This window comes from Ctenopharyngodon idella, chromosome 18 (assembly GCF_019924925.1).
Source record: "Ctenopharyngodon idella isolate HZGC_01 chromosome 18, HZGC01, whole genome shotgun sequence".
NCBI classification, from domain to species: domain Eukaryota; kingdom Metazoa; phylum Chordata; class Actinopteri; order Cypriniformes; family Xenocyprididae; genus Ctenopharyngodon; species Ctenopharyngodon idella.
The window spans coordinates 25,400,597-25,420,216 of record NC_067237.1 but is presented as its reverse complement, the minus strand read 5'-3'; the positions used below and the strand labels follow the sequence as shown (position 1 = coordinate 25,420,216).

Genomic DNA, 19,620 nt, shown 5'->3' with positions numbered 1-19,620 from the left:
ATGTGAATTTTCTTAACATTCATTATCAGTGTTGGCTAGTAACGGACCACATGTAATCTTTTTTATGTATCAGATTACTCCCCTAGATTATGCCCTATTACTACATCTTAAAATATAGATATTTAAATTTTAAAATATAGATTTACAGCGAAGATACCTGGAAAATACTGAGTAATGCAGTCCTTGCTTTCCAGAAATACGTGGTTTACAATATACATTGTTCAAAAGTTTTGCGTAGGTAAGAATTTTTTTAAAAGAAATCTCTAGTGCTCTCCAAGGCTGCATATTTAGACATATTATTGTAATTTAAAATAACTTATATGTATTTAATGGTAAAGCTGAATTTTCAACATCATTACTCCAGTTTTCAGTGTCACATGATTCTTCAGAAATTATTCTAATATGCTGATTTGGTGCTCAAGAAACATTTCTTATCAGTGATGAAAACAGTTCTGCTGCTTAATATCTGCTTATTATTTGGAAAATAACATTTTTTCAGTATTCTTTGATGAATAAAAAAAAGTTAAAGAAAAACAACATTTATTTGAAATATTTTTTTGTGACAATGTAATGGTCTTTATTGTCACTTTTGATCAATTTATTTCTGTCCTTGCTGAATATATATATATATATATTTTTTTTTTTTTTTAATTAAATACCTCAAAATGTTGAACGTTAGTGTCCCACCACAAAAGACTAGTTAACTAGTCTATCTAGTTTACTTGTGTTTAATGAAAGTAGTGTTAATAGGTACAAATTACAATGTACATTAGATTTTTATCAAAACAGGTTAAATTTGTGTTGTTAATAAAGGTATAGTTGATATAGGCTAATGTTTTTTAGGGTGGCACAAAAAGAAAAGAAAAGAAAAGAAAGAATTCAAATATTAGCAAATAAGTATTAATACGAATTTTGTTTTGTTTTTTACATTGTTTGTAATTCTGTAAACACCATTTATTATAATCAGAGCCACTCCCATTGGATGTCACATGGTGAACCAAACAGACATTTAAAAGCCCCATAATCTAACTGGGTTTGAGGTCGATAAGGATGCAAACACCTCATCCAGCCCAATGGACGACGGTAGTTTGTAACATAAACCAGCTAAGCTGCTCTTAGTGAAAGTCGTAAATGATGAACATGGAGGGGGAGGAGATGCGCAAACCAATCCGGCTCATCGCGGCTGCCTGCAGTGATATGGGCATAGGAAAGAACGGACAGCTTCCCTGGAGTCTTCCGTAAGAGATACCCAAAATTAAAATAGCAACTTAATCCAGTTGGAATAGATGTATTTTGTAAACTATGTTAGACATGAATGAATAATCAGATTAATTCATGAACGACGTGATGTGTGACGAAAATTTGATCGGAACATTCGACGTATACTTTGCTCTCTGCTTACTTTTTTAGCATTAGAGACACATATATCATGTACTGTATGTTGTGAAACAAATTAGATAAGCCATATAAACTGTTTTATAACATAAAAAAGCCTAGCATGTAAAGCAGCTTATTTTAAAAACATCAAATCTCTGTCAGAGAGGTCTTGACCCTCTGGACTGTATACAACTATTGATTTTTAGGTCCTATTTGGTATCCTATTCGCGGAATATGCCATTGATCTTTAGAACTCTAACTGAATGTCATTGTCAGCAGGTTTTTGAATTAGAGGGGCGGAAACTTTGAGCCCCCCAATGCCCGCCCATTACAGATAAGAGATAACAGCATGCAGACAGATAGCATATCTAGGATTTTTTTTAAATCTTTCTGGTATAGAATATTGTGTTGGTATAAGCCTCTTCAGCCTTACATATTAAAAAGGATCAATGCATGCAGGATGGCCTTGGATCAACTCTGATTTAGGCACACAGACCCTCTTCTTTGAACACTTCAAAGATATTTGTCATGCAGTTCAAATTGCATTTTGCACACTAAGCAGTTATCAAAGTTGCATTAATATATATCCAAAAGGCACACAATATGTCTAATGTGCTCATGTTGTTCACAGAAAAGAATTTCAGTTCTTTCTGGATACAATTACAGCCGTGTCAGCACCTGGTAAGGGGCTTTATATTTAATGTTTGGTTTGATTTATATTCTAATTAACGCAGTGATCTTAATTTTTATAAAAATAAATGAAAAGATTTTGTTCTGGTGCACCTCAGGAAAGAAGAACCTGGTTGTCTGGGGCAGAGTCTCCTGGTTCTCTTGTCCTGAGACGATCTTCCCTTTGGCCAATTGCATCAATTTGGTATTGAGCAGGAAGCTGAAGTAAGCATATTCTTTTATAAACTATTTTTTTGCATCTACACTTCTGTTAAAAAGTTTGGGGTTGGTAAGAGAAAAGAAATCAATAGTTTTCTTCAGCAAGGATGCAGTAAATTGATCAAAAGTGAATGTTACAAAATGCTAAATGTATCACAATTTCCACAAATATATAAAGCAACTTTTTCTACACTGATAATAAGAAATGTTTCTTGAGCAGCAAATCAGCATATTAGAATGATTTCTGAAGGAACATGTGACACTGAAGACTGGAGTAATGATGCTAAAAATGTCAGTTTTTCCAGAAATAATCACTTTTTTTATATATAATAAAATAAGTTATTTTAAATTGTAATAATATTTCACAAAATTACTGATTTGACTGTATTTTTGATCAATTAAATGCAGCCTTGATAGGTTTTTTTTTTTCTTTCAAAGACATTGACTGACCATCTGACCCCAAACTTTTGAACAGTACCGTATGATTTCTGTTTATTTACTGTACGTCAAGTTTGTTTGATTATTTTGCATCACTTCAGTACAGAGCCTCCACGTGCCCACTATCTGTGTAAGGATTTTGGGTCAGTAATTCGCCTGGTTTCTGAGCCTCCTTTATGTCACATTGTAGAGACCATCTGGGTTTTAGGGGGTCCAGAAGTGTATAAGGTGAGAAGCCTGATTTATGTAATGTTTACTGTTGTAAATGTTAATACAGTAATTTAGTTTATATTGTAACTGTGCTATTTAGGAAAGTCTTGAGCATCCATGGTGTGACCTCATCTATCTCACTGACATCATGGCCAACTTTGACTGTGATGTGTTTTTCCCAAAGTTTGACCGCAACATTTTCAGAAAACAAAAAGGGTAGGATTATCCTCTGATTTATTAATTTTGTTTCAAAGATAACACTTATATGCAATGTAATTGGTCTCATTGCTACTTTATTATCACTGTAATACTATAATAGTTTATTCTGAATCCATTTTTATTTTTTACATTTTCCGTTTTCATTCTAATAGTTTTTTAAATGTCTATATCCACCTTATTCCTACGCCCCATGACGCTTTGCGCGAATTATGGGTGTAACTTCCGTTAAGCTGTAAACAGTCAGTGAAAGGCTCGCTCTATGAACGCAATAATAGCCTACGTTTTTTTTTTAAAACTGGGTACAATGAGATGACATTATTTTACTCACCTTTCAACCAACGAACATTAAAAGAACATTTAAAAGTGTAAAAGCATCAACAAGGTACTTTCAACAGGCCATTAAAAAGCGCGATTCTTTCCACAGCAATAACGGACGGGTTAAATATAACTATAGTGATATATATCTGTATTATAATATACGTTGGTTTAATAAAAAATGTTCATGAACTTCAGCATTGCGTGATACTATTTCAAAGTGATTTCCATCATTTTTACAGATAATAAATTGTATTTACCTGTGAAAACAAACCTGGAAAGAGACGTGAGGCTTTGAGGAGAAAAACGAGAGATTCTTCGTGCATTCCAGTGAATTATTAATGGGATATATCGTAAATTATATCGGGAGAACAGACCACAGATGTGCAGTATATGTTGTCCTTTTTCATACTATTACAGCGGTATGCAAAGGGACAAAAGAAAATAATCACGAGGATAGAAAGCAGCGACTGAAAAGAGCTCTTGCCATAGATATTCTTGTTATAACGTAGTTTACGTTAAAATACCAAGCGTTACGTTATTCTCATGATGTCTGAAAATAAAACATGAAAGAAAAATTGACAGCTCATTCAGTCAAACTGACGGATAAGCTTTATTTGTAGAGCAACCTTATGATTTGAAACGATTCGTTTCAGTCTTTTTAAATGGAAGTTCCTCAAACCGGAAGTGCAACCCATAATTCGAAACGCAGTAGGCTAGTCAGGAATAAGGTGGATTGTTTTTATTCTTTTTTATTTCAGTCGCTTTGGAAACTTGCAGAAATAAAATAAGTTTAAAGTTTTTTATATTTTATTTTATTCAAGTCGAGTTTGAAGCGATGAAAATGTTTTATGCTTTTAATTTCAGTTTTTGACAACTATAATAACCCTGTCTTTGTATATTTACTTTATATAAGCTTTCCTGGAGTACCAGATGAAATTCATGAAGAAAATGGTATTAAATTTCAATTTCAAGTCTTCAAGAAAGAAGCTTAAAACCAAAGCCATGAGGACTGGAAGTCCAGACTGTCAAACATGATGCTGGGTTTGTTTGATGTTTACATAGTCTGAAACAGTATTTTACAGCATTTTATTGGTTTTAATACAGTTATGTCAGCTTTGTAGAATCTTAACAATATTGCACAGAAGAACACTTTAACTCAAAGGCTCTTAGCAGCTAACTGGTGGTACTTCACCATCCAAATCATAACCATTTCAAAGCAGCTAGCTCTTCATATAAACCCTATGAAGACCATTTCCCTACTGTCATCTTTTTTGCTCAGTTATTACATAAGAAATCACACCACACATGATGTGAAACAGCAGATGGACTCAGACAATGCTGCCAGTGATGAGCAGCACTTCCCTCACGATTACACATGCAACAGTTTATGACCACTCACCAGATCCACTGTTACTCATCTCACTGTCACCATGGTGACACAAGTGAATCAAAGGATGGGACACAGTAGGAGGCATATATGGTTTGTGTGTACATACCATCTGCTGTGTGAACTCAGTGCCTTACTGCAGTTAGTATTCATTTTTTTGCTGTATGTGTGTGTGCTTTATAGGCAGTTCTCAGTGATGTGTATTTAACTTCTTAGATTCGTTTTTTTGTTAAATTAAATCTTTGGTGCTATATTAAAGTTCATTTCTAATTCAAATTAAATTTTTAAGCGTGAAACAACTTAATGACCACAAATAATGGGATGTTATTTTTTTATATATATTTAAATAAAATCTGCATGTTCAGTGTACATTAACAGCGAATGACTTTCCCCACTAGATGGAGTCAGCAGCTAGGAACAAAAAAGGTTTTCAGTGGGGTTAAGATCTGAAGTTTGGGCTGGCTATGACACCTTTATTGGCCTGGTTGTGTGGCATGGAGCATTGTCCTGTGGGAAAAACAAAGCCCTCTGAGTTGGGGAACATTGTCATTGTGAACCCCACTGAAAAGCTCTGGAATGGGATCAAGAGGAAGGTCACAAGCCATCAAACAAAGCCAAGCTGCTTGAATGTTTGCATTAGGAGTGGCATAATGTGGCATCTTAAAAGTTGTGGCCTAATGGTTAGTGAGTAGGACATGACCCTGAAGGTCGCAGGTTTGAGTCTCAGTTCCGACTCTCATTACCCTTGAGCAAGGCATCTAACAAACAATCGCTTCCTTGACTACACTTCACATTACTTTAATAAAGTTACCCAACAGCAGCGTAAAAGACTGGTAGAGAGCATGCCAAGACACATGAAGGCTGTGAATCAGGGTTACTCCACCAAATATAGATTTCTGAACTCTTTCTAAGTTAAAACATTAGTATTGTGTTGTTTGAAATGAATATAAACTTGTTTTCTTTGCCTTATTCGAGGTCTGAAAACATGGCATCTTTTTTGTTATTTTGACCAGTTGTCATTTTCTGCAAATAAATCCTCTAAATGTCATATATTTTTATTTGAAATTGAGAAGAAAAGTTGTCAGCAGTATATAGAATTTAAAAAAAAAAAAAAATCATTTTACTCAAACATACATATAAATAGTAAATCTGCACATGTATGTATGTAAATGTAATCATATCTGAACCCCACAGGGTATGTGTGTGTATATACAGTGCTCAGCGTAAATGAGTACACCCCCTTTGAAAAGTAACATTTTAAACAATATCTCAATGAATACAAAAACAATTTCCAAAATGTTGACAAGACTAAGTTTTATATAACATCTGTTTAACTTAAAACATGAAAGTAAGGTTAATAATATAACTTAGAGAACAAAATTTCAGTTTTACTCAAATTAGGGTGATGCAAAAATGAGTACACCCCACTGAAAGTCTCTGGAGCAAAGCTAAATTTTAGACTACAAATGTCTAATTTAACAAGAATTCAACCACAGGTGAGTCTAATTATTCATTACACAGGTGTCCAGCAGACAGTTGACTATAAAAGGGTGTTAAAACCCCTTCCCATTTCATGCTGTCAGCAATGGCACCACATGGAAGAGAAATGTCACAAGACCTGAGAAAGAAAATAATTTCTTTACACCAGAAAGGTGAAGGCTACAAGAAGATCAGCAAAGCTTTACTTATCAGTCAGAATACTGTAGCAAAAGTGGTACAAAAATGTAAAAAAGATGTAACTGCAACCATCTAACAGAGACATTCAGGTCATCCACAGAAGTTAACAACTCGACAGGAGCATCTTCTGATGAGAAGGGTTGAAGAAAATCGGTGAAAAGAAGTTCACTGCAGTTATCTAAAGAAGTAAAAAGCCAAACTGGGCTGACTTTCCCGTGACACAATACGGCGTACACTGCAGAGGAATGGCATGCATGGGTGCCATCAACGAAAGAAGTCTTTCCTAAAGCCCAGGCACAAAAAAATCCCATCTAGAGTTTGCCAGGGCCCATGCTGACAAAGATGAAGACTACTGGGACTCAATACTCTGAAGTGATGAGACCAAGATAAATGTTATATATATACAAAAGGTTAAATTGACATTTATGTTGGAGTAAAAAGTTCTCACCCTTAATATAGAGTGAACAGAGCTAAAATAAGATACAAAATGACTACTATGTCATACTAATTTAGGATGAACATAAATTAATTTTACTGAATTCATTTGTTTGGGTTTTTAAATCCAGAATGTTCACACTGACATCTACAAAAACAATCTCATGATTACATAAAGCACATTTTTCTAGACACCACTCTGATTAGGAGATCTGAGAGCAGATTGCACAGAGGACAGCGCTGCGCTTCAGCATGACCTCAGACATGGAATATTTACCACCTTAATATTCCAGCATGCAAAGTCTAAGGCAGGAAATTATAGACTTTAATTGCATGTGTCATCTATTTTCATAATTTCCTTGAGTTATGCCCCATAAAATCAATGTGTAACATTTGCTAATAATACCCACTGCCACATTTCAAATGAAAAAGTGCTATTTATACCCTCGCTTATTAACCTCCGATGTGTTCGGGTATAACTCAAAGTGTCATTTGCAGGATAAAGCAGCCATCCGGTTGGAGCCGTACACTAGGAGTGGACAAAGAATAGGGAACAAAAAAGAGAGACAGAAAATCTGGAGATGTAGAAAAATCAGAACAGCAATAAATGAATGAAACCTGCCCAAAATGTCATGCATAAATTAATTTAATTTTCAGCTCTAATCAAGCTAAAAAATGTTCTTATTTTGATTTCACAGAGGCTATGAGAAACTTGTCAGAAATTTAATAGCTTACCATTAAAGAAATCATAAAGCCCACCGCGTAAACAGCAGATGCCAAAAGGCAATATGTAATGTAACTTCATTATAGATACCAGTAAAGTCTTTAGTCTAATCATTAAAAAGCACAAAATTATCTCAAAATGCTGCCCAGAGGCCAAAATATTGGGAAATGCTTGCAAATGAGATTCTGACGGCAGCATACGGGTAAACATTCATTGATCTGAATATTTATCTGCATAATGCATACCTCCGAGAGGTATTTTATATTGTTCATTATTAGAGACATTGATGAGGAATTTCAAAAGCTACATAAATTACTTGGCACAACATGTCACTACAACTAATGACTCAGTGCCACAATGGCAAAAATGTACATTTACAATGTAGTAAAGGAGAAAAATTACATTTTCTTTGAGCACAATATGGGTTGACATTTATTTGGTAAGATTCGTCTTCCACAACATAAACAAAACCTTCAATCATTTATCCTTTTCAGCGAATGAATGATCTAAATAAATAAATGTATTCATACAGAAAACAAAAGAAACTGCTGTTAATATTCTGTTTAGCACTAACATGGAAGCCTGTTTCTGACCTGAAATAAAAACTTAAAAAAGGTAACTGACTTTTTATCTCACAGCTCAGACTTTATTTCTAACAATTTTGTGTTTATATCTGTCAATTCTGACTTTTTTCTCTATCTATAAATTTGGAATTGTGAGAAATAAAGTAAGGATTGTGTGTAAAGTAAAAACCTTGCAATTGAAGAAGAAGGTCTGAATTTCGAGATAAAAAAAAATTGCAATTCTGAGAAAAATAAGTTAAGTTTGCCAGATGTTAGCTCAAAATTGCAAAATATAAACTTGTAATTGCGAGAAATAAAGTCAGAATTATGTCTTATAAACTTGCACACAATTCTATGCAATTCCGAGTTTATCACAATTCGCAACTGTTACTTTTTGCTTCTTGGAATTGTGGCAAATAAACTCAGAATTGTATGCTAAAAAAAACATGCAATTAGGACTTTTTCAGATTTGCGAGTTTTTAAAAACACAATTCTGACTTTATTTGCCGCAATTCTGACTTTTTTCATGTTAAAGAGATGTTAAAGTTTCACCCAAAAATGAAAATTCTGTCATTAATTACTCACCCTCATGTCGTTCCAAACCCGTAAGACCTTCGTTCATCTTTGGAACACAAATTAAGATATTTTTGATGAAATCCATGAGCTATCAATAGACTGCAACACAATTACCACTTTCAATGCCCAAAAAGGTAGTAAAGACGTCGCAAAAATAGTCCATGTGACTACAGTACTTCAAACTTAATACTTTTTATGCGCAAAAAACAAACAAAAATAATGACTTTATTCAACAATTTCTTCTCTTCCATGCCAGTCTCCTACGCAGTTGACGTACACACAGTGTAGCTTCCAGGTTCTACATCAGAACGCCGGCTCATCATTGGTGATGAAGATGAACGAAGGTCTTATGGGTTTGGAGCGAAATGAGAGTGAGTAATTAATGACAGAATTTTCATTTTTGGCTGAACTAACCCAAAACTAACTAAAACATTGCAGCATATAAACTTGGAATTATGTGAAATGAGAATAAAATCAGAATTGAGATTAAAAGTCACAATTACATTACTATTATATTTTTTTATTTTATGGTGGAAACAGGTTTCCATATTTAATCTTCCGTTCGAAGTGGAGCTACTGGGTTAAAAAGTGGCCTCTCTTGCCTAAGATGCAGCTTCCCGTTGCTCATCTCAAAGTCCTTTTTGGTGCCATTGAGGACTTCCAGGCTGCCAGTACGTACATCATAACCAAAAGATCGCAGTTTCTGAATGCGATACTGAACTATCTGCGTTGTCAGTTCTAACACTGTGGGAGTCTCCATGATCTGCTCCATGCTTACTCCAGCAGCGAGGAGGCCTGTAAAGCGTTCAGTTAGTACAGGCACAGAATAGTATAACAAGGCTGGACACTGAAGTACGATCTCCCTGAACTCTGCTTCTGTGCATTCCAGGGTCTCCTGGGAGTAGCTGAGGGTGAGTCTCATGCTTTCAGGGTTCAGCTCAGTAACAAATCCCCTCAGTTTGGAAAGCAGCCGCAAGAGCTCATTGCTGGTGAAGCCCCTGTCGCGCAGGAACGTCAAGTTATCGCGCAGAACCTCGGGGGGCTTCAGAAGCACGTAGGGATTCTGAGTAAGCAGCTTCTGCAACCAGGTCTTCATATTATCCTCCCTCCCACCCAAGTCCAAATAGGTCTTCTGCAGGGTCTGGATCATCTCCTCGTTTTGCTTCACAGGTCGGCTGAAGCTCTGAGGGGCGCTGGCCATGAGCTTGCTAATGATGCGTTTGTTAAGATGCAGAGTCTGGAAATACATGATGTTGGCCTTCTGGTTGTCGTGATCAGAGAACGAGGTGAAAAACGAGGCAGGGAATTTTTCAATGATTCCAACCAGATCCTTCTGGCTGGCGCACACAGACATCCACAGCTTTTTCTGTGCCTCCATTTGCTCAGGTTTGCAGAGGATGGCCTCAGGATGGAGCTCCAAAACACGTGCGATGACAGGCCCACTAGCCCCCATGTCCCTCAGCAGGGCAGCAGTCTCCCTCACGTATAAGGGGCTCTGCCGCAACACCCATCCCTTCAGTTTTCGGACCTTACTGATGTCTACGGACAAGTCGTACAGGGCGTCTATAGCAACCAGGTTCTCTTTGTGAACGATAGAGGAGTAAGGCCTTGTGAGAAGTGAAGGTGTTACTTGAGCCCGCTGGCAGTAGAGACACAATGATGTCGTGACTAATCGCAACATGTTTGCACAATCTACAGGTCTGTGGGTTGGACCTTTGGGTAATTGTGTGCATTGCACGCAAGTGATGTGCCTGAAAGAAGTGGAAAAACATTTCAGTCTCAAACTATTTTAATAAAACACTTCCTCATTCCTATTTACTCATGCAAAGCTGATATCATATGCACAACCTTTTGAGTTTAATGAACAGAATGAGAATTCAGACACTACAAATCATCTAGCCATAGGATGTTATTTTGAAGATGCACTGCATACACATGCCCTGGTACTCATTTAATTATTGCCAGCCGATATTAACTAGCTTTCTATATGCCAACACCCGCAAAATGTCAATATCACAAAAGAGCCAAGGGTTTTTATAACAGGAAACTGGGAAGTTACACAACAACCACTGTTTGGTATGCAAACAGAAAAAGTTACATAGTTAGACAGTTCCTTTATAATGAGATCATGACATATTTTGTTTGAGATTGAAAACAAAAACACTAGATACCTTGAGGGATCAGGATGTCCCAATAGTTTTTGAATGACATTTGAGAGAGGCGAAACTATTAACCCTCATGTTCCATTTAGCGTCTTTCATGCCTTTAAAGAAACTTTTTTCTTTCTTTCTTTCTTTGATGCAATCTATGTGCTTGTATACTCCCAGTTGAGAAAAACTTTGACAAAATGAACTTTTAGAAGATATACTCATAAATTTCTTTGGCTTCTAAAAGTCTTTGGCTTCTAGAGAAACAGTAGAAAATATCAATGACTCAACTTGTACTGAGGGGCGCATCCAAATTTTTGTTCAATAAAATGCATTCTAAATGAGAATAACAGAATAACATACTTGAAATGCCCAACATGAAAAATATTTGCAGTCTAAGAGAGTATTTTCATATGTTAAGATTTTCCTTACATAGTACATATCAATAATACATACACCCCATCAAAAGTTTGGAATAATTAAGGTTTTTTAATGTTTTTGAAAGAAGTCTCTTTTGCCCACTAAGGCAGCATTTATTTGAAATAGAAATCTTTTGTAACATTATAAATGACTTTACTGTCACTTGTGGGGAATTTAATGTGTTCTTGCTTAATAAAATAAAATAAAATAATATTAATTTCTTTTTTTTAATTTATACCCCAGACTTTTAAATGTATCAGTTTCCACAAAAATATGAAGCAGCAAAAACTGTGTTCAACATCGAAGTTAATAATAATACATTTTTCTACAATACAACCAAAATCAGCATATTAGAATGATTTCTGAAGGATCATGTGACACTGAAGACTGGAGTTATTTTAAATTGTAGTAATATTTTACAATATTACTGTTTTCACTGTATTTTTAATCAAATAAATGCAGCATTGGTGAGCATATGAGACTTATGCAATAAACATTAACAAAATCATTGTAAAAAAAAATAAAATAAAAAACAATATATATTACATTATTATATAATAATGTATTATAATATACTATATATATAGTAAAGGAATAGAAAAAGTGGGAATAATTTTGTTATTATTATCATTATGATCATTACACAAGTCAATCTCAACAGAACATGAGGGGAAGGGTGTGTTCAGTTACGAAACACAAGTCGTGACATCGAGATAAAGAAACAAACTCCACAGTCTAACAGTGGCTTGCATTTATTATTAGTCGGCAATAACATCTGAAACGTTTACATACGGTATATCAGACTAATCATTACCTCTGCAGTGACAGCTGTCAAACGTCAGTACAGCGGAGACATGAGCACCTCTTGTTCTTGTTGTGACGGCCATGCGGTCTGAGCACAACAAGCGCCACCCTCAGTACGGGAGGAAAATTGAAACCTTTTTATTTATAGATTTTGATAGAGCAGAGCAGAAAGAAATATGAACTGACCATTCACCTCAACTACAAAATAGTCAAAACTGGCACTAATATAATATGAACATTTATGAATGGCACCCAAACAATTTTAAGCTAACAGATATTTTTAACAGCAACCTTTTGCGACTGTGTGTTTTCAAAACTGAAACATTGCTTAAAATGGCATCAGAGACTGTGAGTTCTATAATCAGCACAGAAAGCAATTTGTTTGAACGGCAGTGGAGGGTGAGTCACAGTTGGAGCTTAATCACAATGCTGGATCATGCCTGTCTACTCAAACTGTTCATTCAGCCCACCCTTGAAGTCTCTACAATCTGGCGACTTACAAAGTGCTTTGCATTCACACGGCCCCCAGAGACTATTAGGTACCTGTACAAGGCACAGGTTAAGACAAAGGATGTTCATTATTTTAAAGACTATGACTCATTTTTCTTTGTCTCTCATAAAGAAACATTTTTAAGAAACCATATTAGACATCTCTCAAACATAGGTTAATTTTGAGGCCATACTGGTCACACATATACAAGGTCGGCATGAAATGGAAGTTGCGATAGTCCATTGCGACTCCATTTAAAGTCGTGGTGACTTCAAGTTCCAAAAAAAAAAAAACAATTTAAACTTGACTTGAATAGTGATTAATCACAAAACAACTGGTTAGACATGGCAGTACACTTTAATTGTATATTTAATCACTCTGCTAGATATGTGTTGTATATATGTTGTACTACACAAGAGTGAACAATCTTATGAATGTTTTTCCTTGTATGCAAACAATCTGGTTCTTGCAGAACATTGCTGAAATGGTTGACTGAAGCTGACTCGGAAAAAAGGTATGTTCCTTTTTTAAGTTTCAACTGAGAATTAACAAACAGACTGAATTGCTTTATTTTTTTAACAAAAGTGTATAGACATACACAAAATATAACCTAAAGACAGAGAAAGTAAAACATTGCAAAACATTTGAAACATTGCATTTTGTCTATGCAATATTTCAAAATTTCTTTTGATTTATGAGATAAAACTTTCAACAACAGCTCACAAGATTAAAAGACAAAACTTAAATGGAAAGATAAATGATAACCATGTGCTCTGGGTTATAAGGGAGGATAAGGAACGAAAAGCAAGAAAAACTGCACCTGAGAAATGAAAGAAAAAACTCCTAAGAAGGACAACATCCCAACGTGGGTGGATCTTAATGCCAAACTTCAGAAACAGGTTACTCAAATTTCTGAGTATGTGGAAGGCAACAGGCAGAAAGCAGTCTCACGGATGGACAAAGTACAACAGGATGATCCAAACAAGGAACATTGTGATACTTCTCGCTCTGCTACTGGTGTGTGCTCTCGCCGAAGAAGACCCAGAGCCCATTTTCAAAGCGCTTGGTGAGGAACTGGAGATGGGTTTTTGCTTTGGTGATGACATTGCTGTTTACAGACTGAATGCTGGAAAAAAGGAGCTATTGGGTCAATCCTCAAGTCCCTTAATTTCACCACCTGATGCCTTTAAGGGTCGGATCAATATCTCCGATGACGTTGAAGGTCTGCTTGGTCTGAAGATCAAAAATCTTCAGTTCTCTGACTCTGGAACTTACATCAGAGAGTGCTGGAGTGATAAAACTATGGAAAATTATCGTAAACACTATCTCTACGTGTGTAACGAGGAGTTCAACTTACAGAAAATTTCACTGACACCTGGAACAGGTGCAAATCTGGTATGTAATACGGGTTCCAGAAAACACGTGACAGTAAAATGGTATAAAGATGGTCACAGCATATCTTTGTTCATGGATACTCAGATTTCTTTGGAGCCATTACAACCTGAGCTTAAAAGCCTTATCCAGGTGCATGACGAAGGCTCATATTTACACGTTTCAGATGAGTTTATTCAGGACAGACCTCGTTTTTACTGCCTGGTCATGGAGGGAGGTCAATGCAGGAGTTTCCAAACCATAGGACTACCAGAAGATCCTGAGATGAAGACTGTTTATCGTTCTGTAGGAGAGAACATAGCTCTTGCATGTTCAGTAGACCGCCTCAGACAGAGCCACTGGAAAACACCTTTTGGACAAGTTAACTCATCTGCACCGTTAAGTCTCAAAGGGACAACCAAGAATCAGATGTCCGTGTTGACAAACAAGAATTCAGAAGATTATTCCCTAGTCATTCCCTCTCTCACTTTAGAACATTCTGGGAGCTATAAATGTTTCTCTACCTTCCTCGTTGAAGAGTATGTTGTGAATGTGTGCCCTTTGCGTGAGTCAGCTGATATTTCATTTTCTGCAGAAGATGAGAAGGTGGTTCTCCAATGTGACTTCATGTCTTTACCAGAATTGAAAGATAAAGAGGAGTACACTAGCGTTCTGTGGTATCGAAACACTAGTGGCCAAGACATCCAAATAATGGACTCAGGGGATCCTTCTTTAAAACTACCTAATGATCTACAGGGTCGGTTAAACTTCTCACAGACATATTCCTCTCTCACCTTTACTAAACCAAAAAAGGAGGACAATGGGATGTACTGGTGCGTGGTGCTGCTGAATGATGAGATCATTGATGATGAGGATACTTCTTCCAATGATGATGGTGGTAATGAAGAGGATGAGGTAGAACATCAATTTGTGATGGAGGAAGAGTACATGGACATGTGTCTATTTAGGCAAGTCACCAATCTAAAATTTCAGTCATCATCTCGTAGAGCTCAGCCTGACCCTGAACCTAAACCTGAGCCTGAGCCTGAACCTGAGACTAGCCTGACAATGTATGCTGTGTGTGCAGGGGTTGGAGGCCTATTAGCACTGGCTTTTTTGGTTGGTATTGTGGTGGTTATAAAAAGGATAGCTAAGAAAAAATCTGCATCTGTTCAAGGAAGAGGTCTTGAACTATCTGAAGAGGAAGGAAGAGCACTTAAATCCACAAAGACGTAGAGTATGAGGTCTCTCCTCGTGATCCTTCCACTGCTTTATTTTTACACAATAATTAGTGCATAATGTTCATGAAAAAATGTAATTGTGAAAATTGAGAGGAAACTAATAGTTCACCAAAAAAATGGCAGTTCAAACAAGTTTTTTTCTTTTTTTTTGGGGGGGGGGGGGGGGGGGGGGGGGGTGTTGGTGGACTATGCCTTTATGGTGCAATTTCACCTTTGTCTTTCACCTCATCATCAACCATCCTGGAGGTGAAAAAACAGATTTGTAAGACTTACTCAAAAGGATGTTCAAGTACTGCAAAAGGGTATTCAATATCAAAATTTAATTTGACAATTAATCTTGTAAATGCTTAAATGGATGACAAAAGTGTCTTCTGTGTGCAAGTCTCAAGCACGAGGGTATGTAAAACAGCTACTGAAACACGTGACATTTTCTTGTGCAAAGAAGACTAGACCGGCTGGTTTGTTTCCTTGTCAAATCTTGAGTACACAGTAAGCAAATGGCGCTTTAAAAAATAAACACACCATAAAGCCTGCATCAAAGCTGATTTCATATGAAGACAAACATATGGGTCTTAAAGAGATAGTTCACACAAAAATGAAAAATCATTTGAAGGTGAGTAAATGATGACAAAATGATCATTTTTGGTGAACAATCCCTAATATGCTTTACAGAGGATGGCATACATATAATACTCTTTTCTGCATTTATTGTTTAAAATTGCATCATGTGCGATCAGCATCATCACTGATCATATACCCCATGCTTTCATCTGTAATGAAGCATTTAGTATTACTGAACTGCAACCGTTAACATCATGTCTCCCATGACAGAGATCTTGGTAATGATCCGTAAACATTTTCATTTTTCTCCTCACTGTGGACATGTAGTATATTTCCTGTTCTAATTTCTCTTCGGTTTCCATTAATGTGTCAACAAAGTCTGAATCTACTGCTGAATCTAATATCCTAGTCTAACAGCTGGCTGTGTAAACAGCGGCAGTTAGTGAGAGAAAGGCTGATGGTGTCTATAGAGCACAGTACGGATTTGATGGACACGGTTATGTCACGTAAAGCTTCAATGGTGGTCCTGTGTGGAAACACAGATTAGTGAAACAGCTCTGTTAATGTGCATGCATGACATGACCAATGCATTTTCACCGAGGCTGGGCTGACGGCCAACATACTGTTTGTTAAACAGCTATTAAAAGCTTTGTCACAATGGAATGGTCGTACTTGTTTAAAAGCTTTAATCCTTATTTGTGTTTTCATTACTACACAGGTGCGTTCTCAATGCATCCAATGGATTTAAATGATTTTCTTTTTATAATAACACCTTGATTGCATTCAAAAATGCTGTCAAATGTTTAAAAAAAAAGATTCTGGAACATATAACGATCTTGATAATTAACTGAACATGTTATAGCAACATAACCATGCAGAACTTGCTGAGTGAGCAAGTGAGCAAGCATTAAAAGAGGTGTTGATGGACAACACTAAATAAAAACAGTGTTTATTTTTGAAATAACTGATTAGACTCCCTTTGCGTGATTGAAGCCAGTGTGACACATCTAATCTCTATCTACTCTAGTTTACCTCTTTTCTTTCCTTTTGATGTATGTCAATGATTTATAACGAAGTCCCTAAACATGAATCATCTAGTAAGGTAGACCAGTTAGACAGGCAAGTTTTTGGATGGGCCACGTCTGCTTTCACTTGTCAAAATAAGCTGTCATCCTCCCTAACTGTCATTATGCATTATGCCAAAAGGCAAGGGTCATATTTCATGGGTGTCATTTGTGCTCCACAAACAACACACATGTATGTATTTTTATTAAATCCTTCTGTCCTTTATTTCTAACATTTTGAAAAATCTGTAAACCCTGTAAATCTGTAAAAAGTTTTATTTTATTAAGGTTGTCTTGTATGTTAATATTACCCAGGTTATCTGGGTGCTGCATGGTCTTGTCTTGTGTAACTCATTTAATGACAGCATGCATTGAAAGACATTACCTTAAGCATATGAAAAGCATATGAGTCTCTCCCTCAGTTATAATGGTCGCTGCACCTCTGCTGATAAAATAACTGCAAGATTCTATCAGGCCTGTAATGAAGTGCATGTCCACTGGGGGGGTGTCCTTTTTGTAAAGAAAATTAAACATCGCATTTATGGCGATCTAACTGGCCAGCAGACTTGACAGGAATTACCTTTTAGTCTATTGATTTTAATTAAAAATGCATGCATGAAAGAATGCCGTTTTTCTTTTCAGAGAGAGAAACACAAAATGTTCACCGACCTATCAGACCTCAGTATACGGTTTCTCTTTTTTTTTTCATGTTAAACATGACACATAATATGACTGTTTCCAAAAAATGTCAGTTCCTAGAGATGAGACATGTTTATAACTCAAATATGTGTCATGAGGCAATGTGACTTTGCCGTACAGCAACACTAAATCAAAAAAATCACATTAATAAACTCAACCAACCAAGCGTATTTGTGCAGACAGGATATGGCCCCTGAAATAGCCCTGGAACAGCCTAACCGTACTAAAAACGCACACACACACACACACACACACACACACACACACACACACACACACACACACACACTCACTATGAGCTAGGAGTGAGCTCTAGGACAAAAAAACACTGCATAAGTCTTCTTGCCTTCTGAGGGGACTGAAATTAGGGAGAGAGGATCATCAGGAATATCCATCAGTTTAACAAGAATGTGATGGGCATCTAGGTGAGCCCTTACGGAACAAAAATATATGGGGATATACTGCAAAATATAATACGATATATTACATAATACATTTCCATATATGGGAAAACACACATTCATGGAATGAGTTACAATCAGTGGTTACAACAGACTTCTAGTTCCCAGCGTGCTTTGCTTCTGACTGTTAAAGGAGAGTAAATGTTAAAATTACGTGCTATTTCCTGTGTTTTGCTCAATATTGATATAGGGGGAGATCTGTTAGTGTTTAAAGTTGTATTATTTTGGAATTTAAAAGGTTTTCTGGTATGTGTGAGTTTTTGGGGTTACCACTGTGCTGAAGAGTAGAGTCTGAGGTTAGGTTGATGATTGGCTGAACACCATTAAAACTATAAAAACTTTATTTAAGAAGTAACAGCTGTGCATGCTATAGCATAGCGATAGTCTCTTTGGTAGAAGCTTTAGTACATGCAGGTGTGCTTTTGTTAACTAACTTGAAAATACGGAACATTTAAAATGTAAATTATTATGAAATATAAAAAATGTGTTCAATAATATATTGTACCATATATGTGTTTATACTGCATGAGTAAATATATCTGCAATATATTATGTATGCAGTACCATATCTGATCACATATAAATCTATATATTATGAAGTATATTACTGAATATAAAATTACATACATTATGATATATTAGTAAATATATTATCACATATTTTTCAATATATGAAAAGCGGCAATTCCTTATGTATTATTCAATATATTGTAATATATTTACGCAATATATATTTTCTGTATATTTTCAAATATACTGTTAAATCATGTAATATATTGATCATTCATATATAGAGAAATATATTTTCTTTCCATAAGGGAGATAATGGCTGTTCGAATGATGAATTAGGTTGAAAAACCTGAAAAATCAATCAACAGATCAGGGTTATTAAATAACACAACATTTTATGTGATAAATTAATTACGCTCTTTGCTGATTAAATATTTTCATATCGCAAAATGTACAGAGGAAAGCCCTCAAATGAAAATTATTTAAAACATTACATGTATAATTGAACGGACATTTAAAAAAGGGATTTTAAAACATTAAAGTGGTACTTTGAGCTTGAATTTGTTTAGAAAAAATCCTTATTATGAAATTCACATATGGTTAAGGGCAGGGGTTCCCAAACACATTCCTGGAGCCTCCCCAGCACTGCACATTTTGCATGTCTCCTTTGTCTGACACACCCATTTCAGGTCTTGGAGTCTCGTCTAATGAGCTGATGATCTGAATCAGGTGTGTTTGATTAAGGAGACATGGAAAACATGCAGTGTTGGGGAGACTCCAGGAATGTGTTTGGGAACCCCTGGTTTAGGGCATATAATTATTTTTTTTAAATAATAAATTGTACTAAATCAATGTATTGAACTCACAGCCCTAGATAAGAGTGAAGGTTTTTATTGATTGATTTTGTCCGATAGTCAGTTTATTTTCATCTTGTTGATTCCATAATGTTTACTATTCCTCTCTTGAAGCATTGTTTAGCTTTATTCATCTGTTTTCATGGGACAAGCTGCCTAGTCTAAATAATGTTTTTGTACCTAGTC

General features: G+C 35.9%; 2 protein-coding genes across 2 annotated transcripts; one reads left to right on the top strand and one right to left on the bottom strand.

Annotated features, from left to right (window-relative positions):
- Positions 1 to 977: 977 nt before the first annotated feature.
- Positions 978 to 5,206, top strand: zgc:153031. Its single transcript, XM_051870678.1, has 7 exons — positions 978 to 1,238; positions 2,009 to 2,058; positions 2,166 to 2,271; positions 2,805 to 2,931; positions 3,014 to 3,129; positions 4,364 to 4,491; positions 4,730 to 5,206. Exons 1-6 carry the CDS (start codon positions 1,132 to 1,134, stop codon positions 4,440 to 4,442), a joined length of 585 nt encoding a protein of 194 aa, XP_051726638.1. The 5' UTR covers positions 978 to 1,131; the 3' UTR covers positions 4,443 to 4,491; positions 4,730 to 5,206.
- Positions 5,207 to 7,579: 2,373 nt separating this feature from the next.
- mterf2 (mitochondrial transcription termination factor 2) lies at positions 7,580 to 12,306 on the bottom strand. The gene is made up of 2 exons (XM_051870677.1): positions 12,194 to 12,306; positions 7,580 to 10,563 (listed from the first exon to the last, which is right to left on the bottom strand). The coding sequence occupies exon 2, from the start codon at positions 10,491 to 10,493 to the stop codon at positions 9,363 to 9,365; it is 1,131 nt and encodes a 376-aa protein (XP_051726637.1). The 5' UTR covers positions 10,494 to 10,563; positions 12,194 to 12,306; the 3' UTR covers positions 7,580 to 9,362.
- Between the last annotated feature and the right edge of the window lie 7,314 nt (positions 12,307 to 19,620).

Excerpts from the sequence above, each read along its gene's own strand:
- zgc:153031 (XM_051870678.1), top strand. The coding sequence starts at position 1,132 with ATGATGAACATGGAGGGGGAGGAGATGCGCAAACCAATCCGGCTCATC. Across the intron at positions 1,239-2,008 it reads CAGCTTCCCTGGAGTCTTCC|AAAAGAATTTCAGTTCTTTC; the intron begins GTAAGAGATACC and ends TGTTGTTCACAG. Across the intron at positions 2,932-3,013 it reads GGGGTCCAGAAGTGTATAAG|GAAAGTCTTGAGCATCCATG; the intron begins GTGAGAAGCCTG and ends TGTGCTATTTAG.
- mterf2 (XM_051870677.1), bottom strand. The coding sequence starts at position 10,493 with ATGTTGCGATTAGTCACGACATCATTGTGTCTCTACTGCCAGCGGGCT.